Source organism: Protopterus annectens, chromosome 6.part1 (assembly GCF_019279795.1).
Source record: "Protopterus annectens isolate FY-2018-M chromosome 6.part1, PAN1.0, whole genome shotgun sequence".
NCBI classification, from domain to species: domain Eukaryota; kingdom Metazoa; phylum Chordata; order Ceratodontiformes; family Protopteridae; genus Protopterus; species Protopterus annectens.
The window spans coordinates 438,985,033-439,005,772 of record NC_056738.1 but is presented as its reverse complement, the minus strand read 5'-3'; the positions used below and the strand labels follow the sequence as shown (position 1 = coordinate 439,005,772).

The window sequence follows — 20,740 nt, the reverse complement described above, 5'->3', positions numbered from 1 at the left end:
TAGGGCCTATATAAGCCTAGCCAAAAATGTACCCTGGCTTTCACCACCCAAGAAAATTATTTTCCTGTGCCCCTGTCGAGCAGAGCCACAGAAGTGATCCCTGGGGTGAATTTCCTATTTCCCATCCAGTCATCAAGATTTTTCTTGAAGAGTGCTAATGAGGAGCTCTGTTTGACATAGACAGGTAGTCTATTCCAGAGTATGGAAAGTCTCTGGGACAGGAATCTATTCCTACAGCATTTTCTGCTTATTGTGGTGACAAGGTTTAGGTCCCTAGAGTGTGTAGCTCAGAGGGATTGGGATTTCTTTACATGGAGCATGTCCAACAGCTCTGGGTTAGACATAGCTTTGTATGTTAGGCAGAGATCGCCTCTGAGTAGGCGATATGCGACGGAGTAAAGCTGGAGTTTTTTGAGATGGTCTGCCTAGGGCATCTGTTTGAAGCCAGTAATCCTCTTTGTGAGGTATTTCTGTGGCCTTTCTAGATGTTGTAGATGTCTTGTGAGGTGCATACCAAAAGGGGCGTTGTACTCTATAATGGGTCTAATGAGTGACGAGCAGAGGGGAACAATGACCTCTTGTGATGAGGTGAGCCACATAGAAGGATTTCCTGACCACTGTGGCAATATGATTATTAAAGGAGAGAGACAATTGTCCACCTGTGTCCCAAGGTCTCTTATCACATTTTCGGTGTTAAGTAGACTACCAGCTATGTGGTAGTTCAAGGGGACAGAGTTTTTACCAAAGGGGATGACAATACACATTTTGGCATTGAGCTTCAGGCCATGGCTTTGACACCAGGCGTCTGTCTCAGTGAGGCCCTTTTGTAGTATGTCCACATCGTTAGGAGTTTCTATTATGGCTCCTAGTTTGTAGTCATCTGCAAACTTTGTTAGCCAAAGACCTTCTGTGTTAGCCTGTACTTCAGAGAAGTAGTTACCAAACAGGAGAGGACCCAGGACTGAACTCTGTGGTACTCCACTTGTCACTGGTCTGAAGTCGGATTTGGAGTCTGCTACTTTTACAGTGTGGGTTCTGTCTATGAGCCAGTTGGCAACCCATCTTGTGATATAGGGATTTATACCTAGTTTAGTGAGCTTATCTATAATTCCAGAGTGGGGGATGGTGTCAAAAGCCTTGGCGAGATATAGATAAGCTGTGTGAACCACCTTACCCTCATCTATGGCTCTGATGACTGCTTCAAAGAAGTCAGTCAGGTTTAGGAGACATGATCTTCCTTTTACAAATCTGAACTGGGTAGGGTCCAGAGTTTGGAGATTACCAATGTCTTTGTTTATGAGTTCTATAATGATACATTCCATGGCCTTGCAGACCAGGCTCGTCAGGCTAATGGGGCGGTAGTTCCCAGGGTCCGTCGTGGCTTCCCCTTTGTGGAGTGGGATTACCATCACGGTGTGCCATTCAGTGGGCACAAAGCCTGAGGTGAGGCTATGATTGAACATGGTACTTAGGTAGGGTGCCAGTTCATTCTGTAGTTCATGTAGAATGCAGCCTGGGATATTGTCAGGTCCCATGGAAGCTGTGTTCTTGGCTTTGGAGAGTGTGTTTTTTACCTGTGCAGCCATTATTACAGGAACTTTGCATTCTTCCGGTATAGAGATGGGTCCTCTAGGGGGGGTGAGAGGGGGGTAAAGTTAGCACTGAACCTATCTGCCAGGATGTTGGCAATATCAGTTGGTTCTGTATATTTAGTGCCATTGTGCTGTAACTCAGAGCAGATCTGAGTGTTGCCATTGAGATTCTTGACATAGCTATAGAATGCTTTGGGGTTATCTTTAGAGTCAATGGCAATTTTGTTTTCGTAACTAGCTTTGGAGGATTATATAAGGGATCTCAGCTTCTTACTGAGGTTGACCAGGGAGTTCCTCCGCTCATGGGATTTTACCCTTTTTTGCAACAGTTTCTTTCTTCTGTTGTAGAGTTTGTTTATGGCAGAGGACCACCATATTGGCTTCCCTTTTTTGGAGGATAGCATCTTGGTTCTATTAGGGATAGCATGATCCATGCACTCGTGTAAGTGCTTATAAAGTGCATTTGTGTAGGATTCAGCAGTCATACCTCTATTGCCCGTCTGCATGGGTGTCATGAAGTTTGCCACTTCTGTCATAAGAAGTGTGAAGTTGGCTTTGGAGAAGTTTTTACTGTGGTTTCCCTAACTGGGGGTGGGGGCTGGATGTGGATGTCTAGGGTGATTAGCTTGTGGTCGGATCTGACCAACGAGGAATTGACCTCTGGTGTGGAACACCAGTTGCCCATGTAATGACCAGGTCTAGGATATTGCTGCCCCTAGTGGGGGTGTGAATAAGTTGATCCAAGGCATTGGAATTTATGAATTCCAGAAAACGTTGAGCAAAAGAGTTGGTACATGAGTAGTTTTCCCAGTTAATGGTGGGGTAGTTGAAATTGCCCTTTATTAGGGTGTTAGGTTGTACCCTAATACTTTCCAGTGTATCAAGAAATGAGGACTGGGAATCCTGGGGCATGGTGAGGGTCTGTAGCAAGTTACAATTTGGATTGCGGTCTTGCCCAGAGTTAGTTGCACTTGGATAATCTCGGATGCATTATGCTGTGGAACTAGCCTGGAGGTGTGGATATCCTTAATAAATATGGACACGTCTCCACCTTTAGTGCTTCATTCCGGGTTAGGTGGCCGAAAGGTGTGGTATGAATTATAGCCTGGTAATGCAGGGGTGCTCTCTGGAGCTTTGAACCAGGTCTCTGTCACTGCACAGATGTTGATGTTCTTCATTATAAGGAGTGCCTCGAGTGAGTGCATTTTGAGGTTTAGACTTCTAGCATTGAGTAGCATTACCCTCAGATTTTGCTTGCTTGTACCTGTTACGGTGGTGAATTTATCATTTGAACCTTGCCTAAAAAAGGCACTATAGGCATGGCAAGAGCCTTAGCCAGTATCTGGAATCCCAAGGGCGACAGATGCAGGCCATCTCTGGCAAAGCATCGTGGTCTGTCGATCATGTCATCCCAGGCAGACAAATACTGGATCCCCTTAGAATGATACCAGAAGGGTAGCCAATTGTTGAAGGCAATCATTTTATCCTTGTACTGTGGCATCATTCTGGGTGATGGCAGGATGCTACTCAGGACTAGGGTCATACCTGCCTGGGCTACAAGATTGGAGAGCTCCTCCATGTCTCTTTTCATGTAGTCCAGGGAGATATGTCTCAGGTCATTCACACCAACATGGACAATGACAGTGTCATATTTGTACTTGTTGTGGAGTGACCTGAGTGCGTGCATTCTGTGGCGGATCCTGGCACCTGACAGGCAGCTGACAGTAACTTTCTCCTTGTTTAGCCTGGTGAGGGGAACATCAGTGTGCCTGACTATAGAGTCACCTATGACTAGAGTGTTGGGTACGTTGTTATGCCTTATGGGCTGTGGTTGAGTGGCACACTGAGTTTGTGGGCTATGTGTCATTTGGGTTGTGTTGGGGGGTGGAGTTTGCTTGCGTTTCTGATTTGGAGGTCCCTGATGCTTGGGCAGGTTTTTATTGAGAACATCCGCGAATGTAGCTGTGTGTTTTGTGTTTCTATGTGTGTGTTTTGGTGGTGTAGGCTTTGAGGTACTATGTGATGAGTGTGGTGTGGTGCAAGTGTTTACCTTCTCCTCTTGACTGTCTAGTCCAGTCTTGGGTGAAGAGAGCTTTGCTTCCAGTTTGGCTATATAAGTGCATCTCTCACAGGTTGTAGTGTTGGGTGGTAGGAGGAGAGGGTTGTCTGTGTACATGAGGCAATTGCTGCATTGCCCCATGATGCCCAGATTCATCAGGTAGACAGGAGAAATCACCGAGAGCTGACCCTTAGACATGCCTGGATAGGTGCTTATTTATTAAGTACTAAAAGCTGCTTTCCTCTAGACAAGTGAGGAAAGTTGATTGCTGTATTAATTTGCAGCTTATTTAGTGCTTATGAGTTCTGAACAAGTGCTGAGTTCAAAGAAACATATTTGAGTGCTGAAACTAGAAAGCTGGCTAGTTCTAAGAAACAAAATTAAGCTAGAAGGCTTCCCTCCAAAACAGAACGGTTTGGGGGCTCAGAAGCCTACAAACAGTCTAGACCACTTACAGGAAAGGCAGGAAACAAGCTTAAAACTTTTTTTTTCTTTCCCAGATGCTGTCTTTGTACACAGTAGGAGTACCTGAAATCAGAATATGATCTCACTGCACTCAGTTGAGTGAGCAAATGATATGGGCCCAGAAGGAGTATCCAAACAGAAATTTACAAGAGGGGCGGGCAGTTTCAAAGCCACCAAGATTAACACCGAAACAAAAACAGGGAGGATGGGTGGGAACTAACTGACAAAACAGAGTCAAAACTTCCAATTCAGTTCATAGATTATTAAAATAGTTCCAGTTCATAGATTATTAAAATCATGATGTACTGGAAAAAGGCACCTTACACTTTGGAACAACTACTGATGCCGTAGCAAGGAAGAATTACTTTTTGATTACGAACATTTTTAGGACTATTACCTCATGGAATGAAAATGTTCCTTTAACTCTCATTCATGTATTATGAAGACCAGTTAACAATAACAATACTGTTTTCTGCATTTACTCTGGTAAAATAGTGACTAAATAGGAAAGAATGTAAAAATATTACAACAAAAGGATTTTTGCATTGAATAACACACCTGATAATGAAAGACTGTCTGCTTTAGTGTTGTATTCTTATCTACTATAGGGTTAAAAGGAGATTTGACTTGGGCTTACAGATTTTCTAAAGATGAAAAATAAGATCTGATGTTGTCAATTTTCATTCTATCCTAAGCTAATGGGTTCAGATCCGATCCCTCAGATCCAATTTAGCCATTGCTAAAGATCGTGGCAACCAAAAACTCTCAAGCTTCTCCCTTACCTGTAATGGTCCCACCCCAAATACCTCTGATCTGATTTGCCACTCTACGTGAAAGACATGGCGACCATTTGAGCAGATAAGTCTTTAAATTGTGAAATGTTTCTGTTTTCTTAAAAGGTCTAAATCTCCTTCTCCGAGCCCTTCTGCCTCTTCCTGTAAGGCTTTGGAGCAACCTAGGAAAAGGCCTCCTTCTGATCTGACTTTTCCTTTGGATCCTAAAGGAAAAAAAAATCTAAATTTTTGGACCTGACCTCAACCTCAGATCTGAAGCACAGAAAATGGATTTATTGGATTCCACCTCAATACTGGATCCAAATCAAAAGAAATATCAAAGAAGTATCAGATCCAACTTCTTTGGATCCTGTGCATAAGCCAACTGATCCAGCATTATTTACCTTCCAAGGACTAGCTACTCCTATTCAGTAGATCCAGTTCTCTCCACAGTTCCTTTTCCCTTTATGGAGAGACCTAGATCCCTTTCTGGATTTTCCACTTGCTCTTCCAGGAGCTTAACAGAAGATGGGAAGAGAGTGGTGAAAAGAATTCTCTCAATGCAGAATCTGATGGATGTTCCTTCAGCTCCTACCCTTTCAGGTCAGGAGGTCTGCTGTCAGACCCCCTTTTGCAGTTCCTCCTCTAACTCCTTCCACTGTCTCAGGAGTCCTTGGATGAGATCTATCCATCTCCATCTGACTCAGATCTGAGGATACCTTTATCCTCTGATCTGAAGTTTGCTCTGAGCACTTTGGTTCAGTCAGATCCAGAGAGCTGTCGGAGCTGAGGCTTCCCTATTGGACCCGAGGTGATGGAGTTGACTCCAAAGTTGTTGGAGACATCTCTACACCTTGGAGCCTCAGCACAGGTTAGCTCAGCTCCAGCTTCTGCCTTAGGGGGACTGTCCTCAGAGCAGGGAGGGACAGTGATCCAAAAGCTTGTCTATTTGGATCAGAGGCCCTCTCCCTTTCTGAGGAAGTCTGCCTTTGAAGGTGTGGAGAGAGCATTGTCTGTCTCAGCAACACAGATGGCTCCAGCCCCCTTGGATCCTCAGTCTAGAGCCTTGACATGTCTGTACTCAGAGTCTCAGCCCTCTTTTCCACAGGGACAGCCAGTACTGCAACTCCAGGTTTCCCAGCTGGGCATGCCAACTTCTTCTGATGCCTCCCCAGAGCATCCCACTGAGGAGGTCCCTAAGAAGAAGAAGACATGCAAGAGGAAGCACTTGGACACCCAGAGGTGTCTATTACAGAAGATACAGGCTTCAGTGAGGGTGAAGGGTCCCCACGGTCACCTCCTGAAGATGTCTCATTTGGAGACATCCTTGAAATCATAAAACAGAGAGGTGGCTGGACATCCAGCAACCCTTCATATGAGGAGTTATTATTCCTGGAGACTTTCGGTACTGGCCCGTCTACCTCCTGGGTGACTCCACCCGCTGGCAAGCTCATTGAGTTGATTTCTCGGTGGGCTTGGAAGAATCCCAACATTATAGAGACAATATCTTGGAGATCTGAGAAAATTATGGCACCTCCAGAGGACAAACAGTTCTGGGGATAAGGAGTTCCTCTTGATGCCATGGCTGTGGTGGCAGCCACTAAAAAGGAACTTGCTGAGAAGAGTTCCATTGTTCATCCCCCAGCAAGCAGTCTCAGAAGATGGACAGGTTTGGGAAGCATGTCTATTCTTCAGCAGCCTTCACCTTAAGGTCACTGAATTATTTGGCACATTTCACAAGGTTACAGAGGAATTTGAGTAAGGACGTTTCAGATACCCTCTCAGAATCTATTTCTGAGGAAGTACAGTCATCTGTCACTTCTCAGCTGGCTAGCCTGCAACCTATTTCCAATTCGTCCTTAACACTCATTTCACATGTATCTGAAGGAACCTCAAGGCAGTGGGTTCAGGCATTTCTATCAGGAGGCATACCTAGGTGCACTTATGTGATTTTCCAGATCTCTTCAAGTCTTCATTTGTCAGTGCTCCATTTACTGGCATGTCTTTGTTTGGCATGAAGGTGAAAGACAAATTATCCAGCTGTGAGAAGGACAGAAAGACTCAGTCTGCATGGACATACATTTTTTGACACCACAATGATCCTTTTCCATGAAACAATGAGGTAGTCAAAAGATGTGGTTCAGAAAGTCCCAGGGACCTTTCCAGGACACACATGGACGAAGGCCCCCGGGGAAGAGTGGGGGCAACTCTAATGGTAGATGCCGCCTCCATGGCAAAGGTGGCCCATAAAACCAGGAGTCCAGAGATTCGTACTTTGAGAGACCATTCCAGCATTCTTGAAAGGAGGCCCAATTGCCCTCCTCTGGAGGCAGTCATGGGTTGACTATCCTTGCACCGGAAAGCCTGCTTAGAAATAACAACAGATACTTATGTGCAGAGGATTATTTCCAGAGGTTATATAATGTCATTTTCCCTTCCTCCTTCAGTTTCAAGAAAAATCCCTGATGTTCTACCCAGTCAGAGGGAGCAAGCAGCAATTCAGGTACAAAAGCTGGTAGAAAAAATAGAGCTATCCAAGAGGTCCCACCAGACCAGTTAGAATCCAGAACTTACTCAAGATTCTTTTTAGTACCAAAGAAAACAGGGGACTGGAGACTAATTTTGGATCTCAGCAACTTGAACAAGTCAGTTTGATGCACCAAGTTCCGGATGGTCATGGTTCGGTCGATTCTCCCTTTTCTGGGCAAGGACGACTGGATGTGCATGATAGACCTTTAGGATGCGTACTATCACATAAAGATGAACAGGCAATCCAGAAAGTATTTACACTTCTGACTGGGAACAAGTCATTACCATTTCAGAGTTCTGCCCTTTGGACTCACCATAGCCTCGGTGTGTTTACCAAATATATGGCAGTAGTAACAGCTCACTTGAGACTGCAAGGATTCCGAGTGTTTCTATATCTGGATGCCTGTCTCATTGCCCCCCCCCCCAACCTGGCATAAGTTAACAAGGGCAACAGATCAGGTTCTTTAGACATGTTCTCATCTGGGGAATACCATAATCTGTGAGAAGTATCAACTCAACCAGTGCAAAATTTGGAAGTTATAGGAGCACTGTTCAACACAAAGTCAATGACAGCTTCAATATCTCTTTCAACGGTACAGACTATAAGGTCACAGGTCAGAAAAATAATCTGCAGCAGCAGGATTTCAGGCTGCTTGGTCCTTCAAGTTCTAGGATCAATGTCAGTGGCAATAGCACTAGTATCTTTGGCTAGATGTTAGATGAGGGTCCTTCAGTGGATGCTAGCAATACAATGGTCAATACTTTACTTTACCAACCCATGTCAACCCCAATACAAATCATCCACACAAGCAAGAGGGATCTCAAGTTTTGCATTCAATCAAACCAGGTTCTACAAGGCCGTCCAATTCTCAGTTAGAGATGGGGGCGCATTTTCTGGGGAAAACTGTCCAAGGCACTTGGTCCTCTGAAGAGGCCAACTTGCATATCAATGTCCTAGAGATGAGAGCAGTGCTTTTAGCATTGCAGGCCCTTCAGAGTGCCCTCCCTTTGGAGACAATTGCAATTCAAATGGACAATATGTCAGTAGTTTCGTACATCAATAAACAAGGAGGAAACAGATCTTATCCCTTGTGTCGAGAAGAGCTCAGACTGTGGCAATGGGTGATCTCATCCAACTGCTTTCTCTTTTTCTGAGATTAAGGCCTTGTCCTGAAAACCTCCATATTTGATTTTTCACAAGGATAGAGTTACTTTACGAACTAATGCATCCTTTCAGCCTAAGGTGATGTCAGAATCTAATATCAATCAGTCCATTAATTTCCCAGTATTCTTAACTAAATTTGCTAACAAGGGTAAATACAGGTTACATTTATTGGATGTTCACAAACAATTACGTTTTACCTAAATAGAACAAAAGACATCAGAAAATCTGACCAATTGTTTGTCTCATTTGCAGAAGTAAAATTGGGAAAGCTGGTTGCCAAAGTAACTTTACCTTGGTGGCTGACTTATTGTATTTCAATTATTTATAACAAATTGGACATTACCTTACCAAAACTGTTACGGGCCCATTGAACTAGATCCATGGCAACTTCCTCAGTTTTTCAGTCTAGAATGTCCATGGATGATATTTGAGCAGCAGCAACTTGGGCCACTCCCCGTACCTTTGTTACTCATTACAGATTGGATTTGGTCTCCAGAGGTAGGGCATCATTTGGTTCAACTGTGCTCAGGAATATCCTTCCTTGGATCCACCCAGGATCTTAGTTAGCTGGGGACTCTGTCCCATCAGTTGAGGAAAGTTGACAACATCAGATAAAGAAGTTATGTAATCACCATAACATTCCATCTGTGTTGTCCATTTTCATTCTTTCTCAACTCCCAACCCACCAAACCCCATCCTTTGAAAACTCCTGGAAGAATAAGGGGTTAATGGACATTACTGTCCTTTATATTGAGTTCCAGATATAGCATTCTTCCTATTTGTCTGCAAATATTTCCTTTCTAGTAAATCAGCAAACAAAATCTGAGGTACTTGGGGTTGGAACATTATGGGTAAGGGAGAAGCTCAAAAGTTTTTGGTTGCCACTAACTTTAGCAATGACAGAGTCAAATCCGAGGGATCAGATCTGCACCTATTACTTGAGGAAGAATGAAAATGGACAACATAGACAGAATGATATGGTGAGTACATAACTTCTTTTTCTACATTTTCATTGAGCTCGTAATGCGTCCAGAAACAAAATAGTTTATTTTACCTGGGAAACTATAATAGATTTTTAAAGGGAGATTTTTTTCATGCAAGAATTTTCTAGGTTATGGAATAATTCCCTCTTTAAATCAGATGTTCTGACAGTATGAAGCAATTTAAGAATGCACTTCTCAATTGCTATGGACATTTGGCCTTTGATGTAAAACCTAAAGGAGTAGGGGTTTATCGCTGACTCAGTTTTAGGTCTCTATAGCCTTTTCAAAATATTCAGTATTATCATGTTTCAACATTTTAACTTTTCCCTTTCTGGGCCTGCATCAAAGTATAAAACTACAACCACAACTGAGGTGACTCAAATTTAAATAACAGCTCTGGTGCTGGACGGCCAAGGAATAGATGTTAGATGTATCCATAATGGGGGGATGTATGGTGTTTCCTCCCATCTGGTCACATCTGCTTCTCCAAATATGACTTGACTTCTGCTGGCAGACAGGGGAAGGTCCTAGATGGGGCCTTGTCTGTGCATCTTGTGAAGAAAGCAGGAACAAATAGTTGGGCATAGGTGGCCCTTGTAGTGATGTAAGTGCACAGATCACTACCAAGGAGAGGGGTTAGGACTTTAAATGCAAAATGGTTTTAGTAGCCAGTATGCTGGCAAGGGCAAAAGCTACAAAGTGCTTACCAGGATAATGTCCTCTCAAAATGACTCACCCTAGTGGACCTGAGATACTCTCCTAATGTGCGGTTATCCCCACTATTAGTGGTACAGCAGGCTTGAGTTCAGGTGGGGGAGGCTTGAAGGCCAGCATAGAAGAAAGGAAAAAGGCTTGTAGAAAAAAAGATTTCCCTTTCTGGGAATTTGAAATAAGAGTTTACATCATGAGAGCTTACATTCAGCCTCTAAGGTGTTAGAATAGAATCTTACTACTCACTAATGGAGATGTCTTTAATTCTAAGGCTTTGCACAGATGAAGTTGTCACATAAAAGCCTCCATTCAAGATCACACATTTTATTACTTTGTTTTTTCACATTATTATATTTCTCACTGATCGGTGCTACTATATTAGCATTCTCAGTAGCTCTCCAGACATGTTTTGAATGAGAAGGATGCTGACTTGCTTTTTATTCTACATACCTTTCATTATATATACCTATTGTCTTTACCAAACCGCTCTCTTCTGTGCATTTACGTTACAATTTATGGCCCATTCTGAGAAAAGATTATAGGCAGCTTAGTTCACTTTAACTTACCTCTCCATCCTTCATTTCTACAGTACGAATCACAACTGTCTTCTTGGAATGGACCTCACCAGTACGTTGTTGCTCTGGGCTTGTCTCTGAGAGACAAAAGACCACATTAATGTATAATACAAAGAAACTTAACTGAAATTGATAGAAATTCATGCCATTAGTTCCACTCTTTTAAAAACTGGTCAGTTCTAGAATAAAATTCAAACAGCTTCCATAAATAACTACAGAATTTGGCCTGGCAACCTTCTTCATTTAAAGGATACATTTCTGAGCACCTGCATTTCCATTTGGAATGCTCTGGAAAATTTATTTTCCAGAAGCGACAGTGATGCTTAACTGTAGAGATCAGTCTCTTAACTGTAGAGGTTGGTGGTTTCTGACAATTTCATCATAGGTGACAAAGTTTCATCTAAATGGAGTCTTTATGATATTATCAGTTGTCACCATAATGAATATCATGATATACAGTTGTGCTTTAATTAATACTGTATTTTAAACTGCACTTTTATTACAATATGATGTACCACCTATTTTGTTGTTTAATTCTTCATTGTATTACCCTGTAAGTCTCATCATAGTTTAATTTATTAAAAATGACACTTTGACTCACTACCCGTTACTATGACTCCTTACCCATTCAGAGTTTCTTTAATTGTTATATCTGTTTCATGCACTTTCTAATGGTATGGTCATAACACCTTGTCCTTAATGTGCCTCAGAGTATGTCTTTCCCCAGGTAATAAGAATGGTTTGGTTCAAAAGGCCCAAAGAGAAGTAATTTGACATCAGGTGTTTGCTCCTGCAATGAAAACCAGGCAGAGGTCAGCTTAGACAAAGGTAAGAGGATCAATCCAGTCAATGGCAGAAAAATCAATGTTCAACTGTGAGTTGTCAGCTTTCTTGACAACCATACATATTAGGTGGCCCAGGAGGCTGTAGGACATTTCTCACAGTTATTCTTTTTCTTTCAGTATTACCTCACTATGTGTCTGCTCATCAGTGATGTAAGCTTTAATTGTCATTAAGGTAACAGAGGTCATGTTCTCAGCATAACAGGGTAATAGTACCACAGGCACTGATATGAAAAACTGAGTTATGATTTCCTTTCAACCATATGCCACAAACAGAACTCGCAGTTATAAGTAGTGTCACCTGTCTTGTCTTCATACCTTTGCTTTTGGTGATCTTTATCTCTCAGACATAAAAACTTATTGTTATGCTGTTCAGGGCATTCTTATGTTTAAAGTGTTATTCTGCATTGTTAAAGACAAAATTGCAGCTGCAACACTTGGGATTTTAACAATAGTCTACAGTAGAGTGTGGGTAATGTTGGACTTATCCATAGCTGGCATGGTTTGAGCATAAGGGCAAAGTACATCTACATAATAAAACTATTGGCACAACCAAACAAATGGGACCACATGTTAGGCATTTAGTTAGCTAGAACTATAATATCTACAAAGCTGAGATTATGCTGCAGTAAATAAAAATGTAAAAATCCAATTGTGAAGTCGGTAGAAGGTCACAAACCATAGTCATTAGACTAAATTACCTGCAAATATTGATAGGTAAAAGATTGCAAATTGTAGACAGCAGATTGAATTTCTTGCAAATATTCATAATCACTTTAAGCCATTTTATATTGAACATATTGTATGTAATATGTTTACAGGGTCTGTTCATTTTCTGCCCACCCATTTCCTTTCCAACCCTGTGTTCAGCTCATTAGCATACACTGTAACAAATGTTATGTTATGGGTGTAATCAGGTGTCTAGATTGAATAAAGCAAGTTACTTAGTGTTGACTTGTAGTCACGAGAAACAAATGAGACCCATGCCTTCAAAACTGAAGAGGAAGAAATAAAACAAAACTAAATTTCTTCACTCCAAGAAAACCTAAGAATAGTGAGTTGTTAAAATCAGTCAGTTACAGGAATGCAGTTTCTTTTCAATGTCCTTTTAAATCATTTACATGCTATGGCTCATTTCAGTTGAATTCTATTGACCAGTTACTGATGAATCTATGGATTTATTCATGGAAAACTGAGGATAAGATGTGTAAGATTTATACTAACCTCTGAAGCTCAGTGATGAAAACTGAGCTGGTAAAGAAATTCTGTAAAAGAAAAAAAAAATATTACGTCATCTAGATAGTAGTAAAAACAGCCATATCTAGAAATACACTGAGAAATGTGAAATTAACATTTGTTATAGTATCATTCTGAAATGAGACCATCTTGTAGATCTTCCTCAGCTTTCTACAGAACACCTCACTTTTCATGTTACTGTTGATACCATCAGTGCAGTACTTAGCTGTCTTTATTTCATTTATAATAGTACATCCATGTAGATAAGCGTACAGGTCACAGCCTGCATTTCCTGCTGACTTACACTTGAAAGATAGCTAAACTCTCCTGTCTCCAAGCTCGTAACCATTGTAATATTAAACCTATAATTTTACCCCATCTCTTATCTGTCTCTGCTATTTATTCCACACCTGTTTTTTTTAATGCCTTCCCCTTGGATGCAGTCTAGATGATGTTATACCTAAAATCTGAAATATGCAAAGCTGCAAACACACTTCTGGTCTTCTTTTAAATTCTCAGACAGAGAACTCAAAACTTTCTGTACAATTTTCTGTTTCCAGAGGACATCCAAAATTATTTGAAAATTATGGCTACTAAAATTTTTTTTTGTATTCTTGAACTATGACTCCTTCAATCTTGCGCAGTTCATTTACCTTTCCAAAAAAATCCATCTCCAACATTTTCCCAGTGGTGCACTCTGCATAGCTAGCTTTTGCAAAGGTGTTCAGCACCATCCTACATTCAATTATAGTTGATCAACCTATCCAGCTAAATATAAGTCCCTATCTAACTCACTGGATAGAAATGCAGAGTGTACTGTTGGTGTTGTTTGTTAAAAAAGATTTACTGTATTCCCCCCTCCCCATCTTGTTACTACTGTAGTAAAAATAATTCTTCTCTGAAGGCTGACTTTTAATAGAATCCTACTTGCAACTTATCCTTCTTTACAATTATTATAGGCCGCGACTTGCACTGTCAAACTGGAACTTTGCGTCTCTCTCCTTAAAAACAGAGGCCAGTAATTTCCCTGGCATTTAGGTCAGATTGGTCCTGTAATGTAAAGGCTATAGATTCTTGCACATTTTTTGTAAGACATAATACTCTTGAGGAATATCACATTGCTGCCTCACAGCTCTTATTTATTTATTTATTTTTTATTAGGTTGCTAGATGATATGTCTTCTGTATGGAATGTGCATGTACTATGTCTGCCCACGTGCTTTTGCCAGGTGTTCTGGTTTCCACAACATCCTAAAAATATATTGTGTATGAATTTGTGATTATCCAGATTGCCAATAGGTGTATGTGTTATACCTGTGTGTTTCCTCGTGTGTGTGTGTGTGTATGGGGGGGGGGGTACATCTTGTGGTAGACTGGTGTCCTGTCTAAGATTAGTTTTAATGCCTTGTGCCAGTAGGTATTGAGTTAAGCTCTAGCTCCCTTACAATCTCAAAATAGATGAAGCTGTTATTGTAGAATGAAAGAGTGGATAATGTAGTACAGATGTAAGATACTTCTACTACTTTACAATAGTTTATCATTTTATTTACCCTTGGTGGAATTATTATTTCTACTAATAAGCTTGTTTATAGGTTTGTAGGTACTTACTTGGCTATTGATCTGAGAGGATCTTTTGAAGCCTAACCATGCATTCTCAAGAAGTTTATAGCCCTTGTATTCTAGGCATGAATAACCTAGAACCCTTGTATTTTTAAGTATAAACACCTCAGAGCCCAGATATGTACATGTTGCCCTTATCCATAAGAGACAAAGGTGCTAAACTAAAGGTGAGTTTGTAGTTTTACATCAATTCATCCACATTTTGCTTGAGCAGAGTAAGAGAAATACTTTGATTTATGTGGAGAAGATGCCCATTCTAGAGAAGTGTTATTTTCTGTGATACATATCAATCCTCTAAGATGTTCAATTTATGTTACAGAAGAGATTACAGTCTCTTGAGTTGGTCTTTATGCCACCATTGGACTTCTGGATGTGCATTAGGTCTAACAGGATGGGGACATTTGAGGCTGTTTAAGACAGGCAGAGATTGCTCCTCAGTAATCTGTAAGGTATCATAAAGAGTGTTAGGACTTTGGTCGCTGTAACGTTTATGATTTTGGCCCTTGATTTTCTTGGTGAGAAAACATTGTAGTCATCTAAGCTGTGTCTAAGGGGGTATTATACTCAATGATTGGCCTAATAACTGCCAAGTATAGTAAAATGATCACATCCCTAGACCTGGACGTCATACCCTTAATAATAACTTAATAAGCCTTGCAATAAAGCAGGACCTTTTTAGAATAGTGGATACATGGTGATCAAAGGGCAGTTCATTGTCTACATTGTTTCCCAGGTCCCTAACTGCTGGATCAATTTTCAGGGCTTTGTTGTCAATGTAATTGTTACAGGGGGTGTCATGCTTGCAAAGGATACAACTATACATTTTTTGCCATTTAATTTGAAGTCATGGTTTTGACACCAGCTATTTGTTTGGGAAAGGCCTTCTTGAAGGATCTTGGTGACTTTTGGAAAGTTTATCATCATCTATAAACTTGGTCAACCATAAACCCTTAACATTTGCTTTGACCTCCAAGAAGTGACTGCCAAAGAGGAGTGGCCCAATGACTCAGCCCTGGAGTGCACCACTAGTGATAGGTCTTTTGGAGGAGGTAGGGACACCTACACTAATTTCTTGGGTTTTATTAGTGAGCCAGTTTGCTAGCCATGAAGTTACACAGGGCTTACATTTAGCTGGATGGGTATAGTTATACCTGACAGTAGGGTAGTGCTGAACTCCTTTGCAAGAGCTAGATATGCAGAGTGTACTGATTTTTCCTCATCCGTTGCTGTAGAAATCCTCTTAAAGAAATCAGCCAGGTTAAGTAAATTTTGCTTGTGACATAAGTAAGACATGTTGGAGAGACAGATATCTGTCTCAGCAGATCACCACACTCTGGAACAGGCTCCCCAACCATGTGAAGCAGAGTATGTCCCTAACCCTATTTAAGCATAACCCTGACCAGTGAATGGGAAATCAGAATTTCACCCCAGTTCTTATCCCCATGTTTCGGATAGACAAGAGGCAGACAGTAATGCCCAAACTAACATATCACCCTCCCAAGTAACCTCTAGAAAATTCCTAACTAACATAATCCCTCTTAATAAACAACCATGACAGACAGGGACACAACTGGGTTGGATTGCACAGCTAGCCTTATAAAGGCCATGATGGTTGTTAGCCTAATATATACCTATGCACCTAAGAAGTAGGCAGGATCTGCTCCTGACTGAACTAGCTAGTGTCAGGAGTTTGTAGGCTGTCTATGTTCTTATTTATTAATTCCTCAATGTTCCTTTCCAAAGCCTTACAGATGTGGTGGTCAGACTTAAGGGTCTATAATTACGTGGGTCCATTGATGCCCCCTTCCTTTAGGTGGTGAGATGACTATTGCTGTCCTGCATTTGTCGGGCACAAAGCATCTTTGGGGGCTGACACTGAGTAGGCTGTGTAGAGGTTTTGATAGGTTTTGTTTCAGGCTGGCCAGTAAGCATCCTGGTAAGTTATCTGACCATATGAATGTAAGGTTCTTGGCACTGGATAGTGACTTGTTTTAGGAGATTTGAGGGAATGCGTATGCTACTCTGTGATCTGGGAATGTTGGGGATGAAGTTGGAGCTAAATGTATCTGCTGGTAGATTGGATATGTCCTTTGAGTCTGAGAATGTGATACACTTTACTATTAGATCTATTCTGGTAATTATTTTGATTTCATTATAAACATTTTGTGCATCTTCGTGCAATTAAAATTTAAACATATTCTAAATACAGAACACTGTCTAAAGTAAACCTACAGTTTTTCAAGAAGTAAATATACAAAGTTAATATTAATTATTACAAGTGAATTATATGGTATAGAATGCCGAATTTCATGAAATAATATGTTTTCCCATTATCGAGATGGTCTAAATCCTGAAATTTTACAGTATTCTCCAGGAAAAAAATGGAAAAAAGTAACGTACTGTCATTACTTATATGGTGCCACAAACTAGAGACATTACTGTATATAAAAATATTAAATTATATTAATCACAATATTGCATGTGTGTTTTTAAATTTATTATAAAAGAATGACTTTACATTAAAATTCTTGCATAAGTGATATTTAAAAAAAATATATATGAGAGGTGAATTCCAGTACACCATTTTCAAATTAGTCTTCGCGTCAAGTAATACCTTTGAGAAAAAAATACAGAAGGAGTCATTAAAACTAATTTGAGCTTTACCTGCTTTCTTCTCCTTCAAGGAGTTTCCTATAAGTGGCTATTTCCATATCTAAGGCCATCTTTACATTTAGAAGATCTTGATATTCTCGCAGGTGTCTTGCCATCTCATCCTTCAGCATGCGAATATCATCTTCAAGTCGAGCAATTGTATCCTGGTAACCTGCAGCCTCAGTAGCAAAACGTTCCTCCATGTTGCGTATCTGTCGCAGCAGTGATTCATTCTAAAATCAAAACATAAATAAATATGTGAAATATTGTATTGATTTTTTTTTCTTTTTATCCTTTTTTTTCCCTTTTTCATCACTTTTTTATCATTTTCTTGCTTGCCTCCACCATCAAGCCATTCCACAAGCCATTTTTATAGACTCTTTTGTTTCACTGGGCAAGTACCATTCAGTCATTTGTTCCTAGGGGCAAGAGTTGAACATGCTAAAGTGTGGTGCTGTCATCTGCAGAGGAGGGACTGGGCTTTTCACATAGATCCTCTATATCCAAAGTATGACTGCAGTGTCTGAGGAGAGGACATGCAATGGTTACATATGCCAAGCCTGAATATGTGATGTGCGCACAACCCCCCCTCCCCCTTGTGACAGCTCCTTTACTGTGATCAGTGATCTCCACTGAGGATTCTAGCACTCAAAGTGTGGCTGGACACCTGCGTCCATCTCCCCACCCCCCACAGAGTGGTGAGTAGGCAATATGTTGCCAGTCCTCTCTTCCCGCATGCCATCTCCTCCAGGTGCAAAAGCAGTTAGCTGAACCTGGATTGCTAGGGCTATAGGCAGAGCTTTATACCTCTATGCCAATGGGGCTGGCACTGGAATTTAAAAATGTTATGTGTCTTTAGTAGTTCATCTGTAAGTTATTCATGAAAGAGTGTTATGGGCATCATTTTTGCATTTTTCAAAATTCGGAAGCACAAAGCAGTACTACAGAGATTATGATAGCAACCAAAACTGAAGATATACTGGTTTCAAATTTCATAGTTAACCTAATTATCATATGGTACTGAGTATGTGATTTGGCCTCTTGTGCATTAAATCCATCTAGTTGTGTAAGAACCCATGTACTTTTACTTGAATTGTGTCAGTTACATAAATCTGAATCACATCTGAAATAAGGATTTTATTGTAAAGACCAAAATCAAGGTGATAATCACTAAGTTCTCTGAAAATAAACAAAATGGGTTACAAATGATGTGTAGCATTCAGTAACCTGTTTTGCCAGTAATAATATAGCCCATCTGTGTTACTTGATATATTTATAGCACTTTCATCCAATGTGTAGTTTGAATTTTTTAGCTTATTTATGCAGAAGTTGTAGATGTTCATCATATTGATCACTGCTGTAGTAGCCTTAGCTGCATAGGTTATATCCTGCATAGGATATAACAGCCATCCAGCTTCTAAAGCATCAGGGTACTTTCTACTTGCTCAAACCATTAGTCTGCTCAAGCTGAACTCTCTATAAAGATTGGTTTATGGCCAAGCCCTCAGAGCTTTCCTGCCATTGAAGAGATTGCACCTCTGCGGGCATTCGAGGATTGATGTTCGGCCTGTGCTGTTCCTTTGCTGGGCAGATAAGTTCCCTTTTGGGAAAAACCTTCCACATAAAATATTTATTGTTTTAATATATTTTATGTCTTAGGAAAGTTACTTTTTAGCTAGGAGTAAGTGTTTTAACAGATTGTCATGAGACAACTGTACTTTTAAACAGGAGCACCGTTTTTTTCCTGTAAATTTAAAAGTTATTTAAAGTAGCTGAAAAAAAAAAACTTTTCTGTGGAGACATTGTGTTTATTTCCCTTTGTGGAGCTGGTAAAGTGTTTTTAAATGATTTTTACTGTGTTTGTCTCTGAAAAAGTGAATTTTAAAGACTTTCTGTTTTTGCAGGCAGCTGCCACTTGTTTCTATGAAAAAGAGGCACCATTTTTGGCTTAACCATGGAACAATCAGTCAGTTCCACTGTTAGTCCTTCTTCCACCCACAAAAAGAAAAAGTTAAACAAACAGCCTTTGCCGTCACAGCAAGTTAAAAATTTGCCACAGCTGCAGGTGAGTGACTCTGCTGTGGCCATTAGTTATACCTCAAATCACTCATCTTTTTCCCCTGGATCCCTGTAGTATAGCACATACCGCCACTATGGACCAGGATTAACAATATCCACTGTGGCTGTTAGGGTCTCCTCAGTGGGCAAGGGAGAGTCGATCTTGTTGGTCCTGGGAGAAGCAACAGGGAGGACTTCCCTGTTTAATCAGAATGTTGTACTTATCCCTGGAGAAGCTGTTTTTGCCTTTAACAACACTATTAGTTCTATTTTTCTTGACAATAAGAAACAGAAAACCAAAGTTGTATCTGTCCTCAAATTTCCATAGTTTTAGTTTACTGGGTCTAGCTCACGTTTTCAGTCTGTTGATCCTTCTTATAAGATGGTTTGTAATAAACAAAAGAGGGATGTCTCTTTTCCTGAAGAGATTGAAGACAGACTCTGAGGAGAGTTCTATTTCTAATTCTCCCTGTGGGGGCTTCTGTTTATCTGAGACTATTTCAGAATGTGCAAGTGTTTTAAGTGGGAAAACACTGAGGTTTCTCAGTCCCACAGAAAATATTGTGAGCTGTTACAGAAGGAATTCCCAGAACCTTTACCCATTTCTCCAGTCCTATCAGTCTTAGAGGATGTGTGTGTGTGCCACCACTTGTATTTCACTTGATAGTCAGTGTGCTGTCCTTAAATAAATAGATAGAAAGTATAAAGTTCCTCAATCCTTTAAGTCTTTATACACTCATCCAAACATGACCCAGCTGTTATAGCGTTAGCTAATCATACAGCTTCCAAACATTTGTTTAATTCCAATCCCACTTTCTGAAAAGGATGGGAAGATTGATAAGTATGGGATAAGAGTGCATGCTTCCGCAGCTTTGATTTTCAGAATATTGAATTGTCAGGCTCATATGTTAAAGTTTATTCTGACTTAATGAAATATGAGGAATATTTTGGAGTTTCTTTTTGTGAGGAAAAAAATCTGCTTTAAATAATTTCATTTCTTCCATTTTGCAAGTCATTACTTGTTGTTTAAAGTGTGTTTATGACTCAGTTGTTACTTCTTCTAGGGCTGTGCCCTGAGGTACTATTTTGAGGAGGTTTGCCTGGCTGTATTCTTAGAATCTCCAAGATAATGTGAAAAAAACAGATTTTAAATTCACGTTTGGACAGAGATTTAATTTTTAGTTCCTCTGCTACAGGGGTTATCAAAAAGTATGATAAAACAAGGAATCTCTGAGATTTTACAACCCTCATTTTTTTCACATTTTCTAAGGAATTCTATAACCCTTTATCCAATTTCAGCAAAAAATAAAATAATCAGTCTCACCAAAATACAGGTAAATGAAAAGAAATGGCAAGAGGATTCCAAAAAGAATACAGAAACACGCCCTTAAAACCAAGAAAAGTCCTTCTTCTTCTTTTGGCTTTTCCCGGTTAGGGGTCGCCACAGCGGATCACCTGTCTGCTCATGATTGGCAGTGGAG

General features: G+C 40.4%; 1 protein-coding gene across 1 annotated transcript in view; it reads right to left on the bottom strand.

Annotated features, from left to right (window-relative positions):
- The window catches only part of DES (desmin), a 164,978-nt gene that overhangs the window by 37,045 nt on the left and 107,193 nt on the right, over positions 1-20,740 (bottom strand). The window contains exons 6-8 of the mRNA XM_044075870.1: positions 17,214-17,434; positions 12,919-12,959; positions 10,844-10,929 (exon numbers count right to left, since the gene is read on the bottom strand). Coding sequence (XP_043931805.1) covers positions 10,844-10,929; positions 12,919-12,959; positions 17,214-17,434 — 348 coding nt within the window. The remainder of the gene's footprint in view (positions 1-10,843; positions 10,930-12,918; positions 12,960-17,213; positions 17,435-20,740) is intronic.